The following is a 4,399-nucleotide window of genomic DNA, read 5'->3' as shown; positions in this document are numbered from 1 at the left end:
TGTAAAAATAAGTTTTTATCAAATATTTATAATTATAAATATTTAAATAATATTTTAATTAAAATAATTATAATTTATAAATAAATAAATCAAATTAATTTTTAACAAATTTTAGATATAAGGGTAAATTTGTAAACTTACATTCTTATCTATTAAAAAAAATATAATTTCAATCATACCTATCACATCACTCACCAACTTTCATAAACTTTCCCTACACTTTCCATTCTATTTACTTTAATCCAAACACCTTAACTTTCTTTACACTTTCCCTTCAAATCATCTCAAATCCACTCTCTCATTTCCACTCATCCAAATAAAACATAAAAGAGATAAAGAGAATGAGTACAAAAGATAAAAATCAAAAACTTTAGAGAGAGAACAAAGAATGTATAAACAAAGAGAGAGAAAAAAACATGACAAACACTAAAAAAATAATAATAAAAAAGATTAAGATAATAAAATAAATAAAAGCAAACATCATAAAAGAGATAAAGGAGAAGAAGAAAATCGCCAAAAAAGATAAAAGGAAACAACTTTGATAAAAAAATCCTAAAAAATACAAAAACGCAACAGAAATATGATAAAAAAATCTTATAAACTGCATCAGTTGAAAAAAAAACCCGTAAGAGCCAAAAATATAAAAAACAATATAAAAAAAAATTAGAATTGCCATTTTAAAATTCAAAATACGTGCCAAATGAAAAATACTGCAAAGAAGAGATTGATGGTATTGCAACGAGCAAAAGGTACACTTGCCAAATTTGTGAAAGAGGAAAGAGAACAGAAAAGTGGGAGTTTTAAAAGGAATGAAGAGGATTTGGGTTTTAAAGAAATGAGAGAACGAAGGGAGGGAGAAGAAATAGTGTTTATATGAGCATTACGTGGCACTCTGTGCTTCGGCAACGTGTCAATGTTTGATTGGATGGTATTGCTATTTTGGGTAAAAATGTTTTGAATTTTTTTGCCGAAATTTTGTGTGACGACTTTGCTTTGAAGTGGGCAGTATGTGTATTATTTAATGATTTATTGATTGACGTGTATTAATTATTTATTTATTGATTGATGTGTATTAATTATTAATTTATTGGTGTGTATTATTTATTGATATGACCAAGGTCTGAATCGGTAATTTTGTGTCGGATTGCCCCGTGTGGAACAAGTTATGCAGTGTAGTCGGGCATTATAAAGGGACCCTATTGCAATTTTCTTTCCACGTCTCTCCTTTACTTCAGCAACACCGTTTTCGATAAGGTCACTCTGAATCCATGGCTTCCAAAGACAAAACTCAGGAAGACCTACACGTTCTTCTCGTCGCTTTTTCCGCCCAAGGTCACATCAATCCTTTGCTTAGGCTAGGCAATACCCTACTAGCCCGAGGCCTCCACGTCACCCTTGCCACCACCGAATTAGTTTACCACCGCGTCTTCAAATCCTCCACCGCACACGCCGCCGACACCGTCCCCACTTCCATCACCACCAATGGGATCCAAATCATTTTCTTCTCCGATGGCTTTGGAATCGGCCAAAACACGGCCACTGTCGACTCATACATGGAACTCGTAGGAAAATTCGGACCCGTTAACCTCTCCGACGTCATAAAAAACCACTTCCTTAACACTTCCAAAAAACTCGCTTGCATCATCAACAACCCATTTGTGCCATGGGTTGCAGATGTAGCTGCCAGCTACAACATCCCTTGTGCATGTCTGTGGATCCAACCCTGCGCTCTCTACGCCATATACTACCGTTTCTACAACAGCTTGAACGAATTCCCCACTCTCGAAAACCCTTCCATGAGTGTCAACTTACCCGGTCTTCCATTGCTACAGCCCCAAGACCTTCCTTCTTTTGTTCTCCCATCAAACCCTTTTGGAAGCATGCCCAAGGTGCTGGCAGAGATGCTCCAACACATGAGAAAGCTCAAGTGGGTACTCGCAAACTCTTTCTATGAGTTGGAGAAAGATGTAATAGATTCCATGGCTGAGTTATGCCCCATAACAGCGGTTGGTCCACTAGTTCCTCCCTCCTTACTGGGCGAAGACGAAAACGAAGATGTGGGAATCGAAATGTGGAAACCACAGGACTCGTGCATGGAGTGGCTCACCCACCAACCTCCTTCTTCGGTTATATACGTCTCCTTTGGGAGCCTCATTGTGTTTACCGCTAAGCAACTGGAGAGCATAGCCAAAGCTTTGAAGAACAGCAACAAACCTTTTCTTTGGGTGATTAAGAATAAAGAAGGAGAGGAACCGGTTCCGCTGCCAGAAGGATTTGTTGAAGAGAGCAAAGAGCAAGGAATGGTGGTCCCATGGTGTCCGCAAACCAAGGTCTTGAGTCACCCTGCGATAGCTTGTTTCTTAACGCACTGTGGGTGGAACTCCATGTTGGAAGCCATAACCACGGGCACGCCCATGATTGCTTGGCCTCAGTGGACCGACCAACCCACAAACGCCAAACTGATTTCCGATGTTTTTCGTGTGGGGGTTCGGCTCACGCCGGGGAGTGATGGGTTTGTGGCGACGGAGGAAGTGGAACGGGCATTTGAAGAGGTTTTTGCGGCGGAGGAGTTCAAGAGAAACGCGTCGGAGCTGAAACGGGCGGCCAGAGAAGCGGTGGCTCACGGTGGCTCGTCGGACCGAAATATCCAATCGTTTGTGGATGAAATTATTGGTGGGAAATTAGATATTTAGTTCTTGTAGACGACTCTGCAACTGAGTGCAACTAGGTATCTGTCACTGTTGGTTTTTATTTTAAGGGAGTGCAATATTTTTAAGAATTTTCCAAAACGGTAATTTTTTTGTTTGAATATGAGTATATCCCCAATTCAATTTTTGAATACTAAAATCGGCAGCCATGCATACACATTAAAAAAAATCATATATATATATATATATATATATATATATATATATCTATATATAATATTTTTTAATTTTATAATATATAATATTGTTTCTTTGGATCCTTTGGAGATATTTAGTACTTCAACAATATTGTCCTCAGTATTTCATTAAATTCCTAACATTTATTTTCAATAGGATTTGATATTTTATCTGAAAAAAAATAAAAAATAATGATGATTCGTATTTGATATTTTATGTGACGACAACAAAAAGAAAATAATAATGATGATATCCTAATCCTACCTTCTCTCAGATGAACGAGATAACATCAAAGATCTTCATGTGGAACATAATTTTATAAATAATTACTGTATTTGTTAAATTATTTATTTTTTAAATTAAATTGTTATGTTTGTGTACTTCCATTTAATGTAATGTCAGTTTTCAATGTTTTTTTTAAACATATTTTTTTCAATTAAGGTTGTCTGTTTTAACTTTTTCGTTAAAGTTTTCTGGGTTATTTAGGATTTATTAAGCATCCGAAATAATTTTAATGTATTAAAAACTAAAAAGTTATATTTAATTTTTAATTATATAATAAAAAATTATCTTCTAAAATATATTAATAGGTGATAACTTCGAAAATACCTCTCAAAATTTAATTTGATGTATACCACGATATTTTACAAAATATTTCAGACATATTTTCTTATTTCAACATCTAATAACTTCCCTGAAGATATTTTATAAAAAATAATTTTCTTTAATTACATATATAAAAAGATTACAATTAATAAATTAAACTTATTTAATTTCTTAATATTTTTATTTTTTCAAATTTTAAATATTCAAAAATGTATATCAAATTATGATATATTAAAAAAATAAAAAATGTATATTTCATATACGGTTTTACCTAAAAATTGTATATGAAATATAAGAATTTTATATTTTTTTAAAAATTTATACATTATTATATATTATAAAATTAAAAAATGTAAATGAGATAACACATTTACGTTTAAAAAAAAACGTACTTTACATTTACAATTTACCTATTTTCGAAAAAAAAATTAGTCATTTTAAAAAATTCGTAAAGAAATTACACATCTTGAAAAAAACCGTTTACACCTCTCTCTCAACAAATTTATTTTAATAATATATTAAGAGAATATTTGAGTGGGTTGGTCAATTCATCATTCTTCTCCAAATGAACTCCTTCTTATCTTTTTGTTCCTTTATCTCTCAATCTCCAGTAAGTTCAGACTTAGATAATATTTGCAAAAGGCACTCCGACGTTCAAGTCAGAATTTAGTATTCGACAGTCGATATCGAGGTCAATGTGTAATGACATACTTGATTCTTGAAATTTGTGCTTATTTATATGATTTCATATGTCATTTCTTATTGGGCTAGATTAGGGAGGTAGTCATGTTTAGAAGTACATTACCCAACTCTTGATCCTTGAATAGTACACTTGCCCCCCAGACTCGAGGATATTTAATCCGAAGAGTCTTTGTCCAAGACCGTCGTGACAGTTGGACTTCCCGAGG

The 4,399-nt window shown here is 33.6% G+C and overlaps 1 protein-coding gene across 1 annotated transcript; it reads left to right on the top strand.

The window, feature by feature from the left end:
• Nucleotides 1-1,218: 1,218 nt before the first annotated feature.
• LOC137828838 (UDP-glycosyltransferase 84B2) lies at nt 1,219-2,795 on the top strand. The gene has a single exon (XM_068635572.2). The coding sequence runs from the start codon at nt 1,269-1,271 to the stop codon at nt 2,691-2,693; it is 1,425 nt and encodes a 474-aa protein (XP_068491673.2). The 5' UTR covers nt 1,219-1,268; the 3' UTR covers nt 2,694-2,795.
• The last annotated feature ends 1,604 nt before the right edge of the window (nt 2,796-4,399 follow it).

The sequence above is a fragment of the Phaseolus vulgaris genome, chromosome 7, assembly GCF_051622355.1.
Source record: "Phaseolus vulgaris cultivar YP4 chromosome 7, ASM5162235v1, whole genome shotgun sequence".
In the NCBI taxonomy this organism is placed as follows: domain Eukaryota; kingdom Viridiplantae; phylum Streptophyta; class Magnoliopsida; order Fabales; family Fabaceae; genus Phaseolus; species Phaseolus vulgaris.
This window is presented reverse-complemented; position numbering and strand designations above follow the sequence as displayed.

What these genes read in the sequence shown, in the direction of transcription:
- LOC137828838 (XM_068635572.2), top strand. Translation starts at nt 1,269, where the DNA reads ATGGCTTCCAAAGACAAAACTCAGGAAGACCTACACGTTCTTCTCGTC.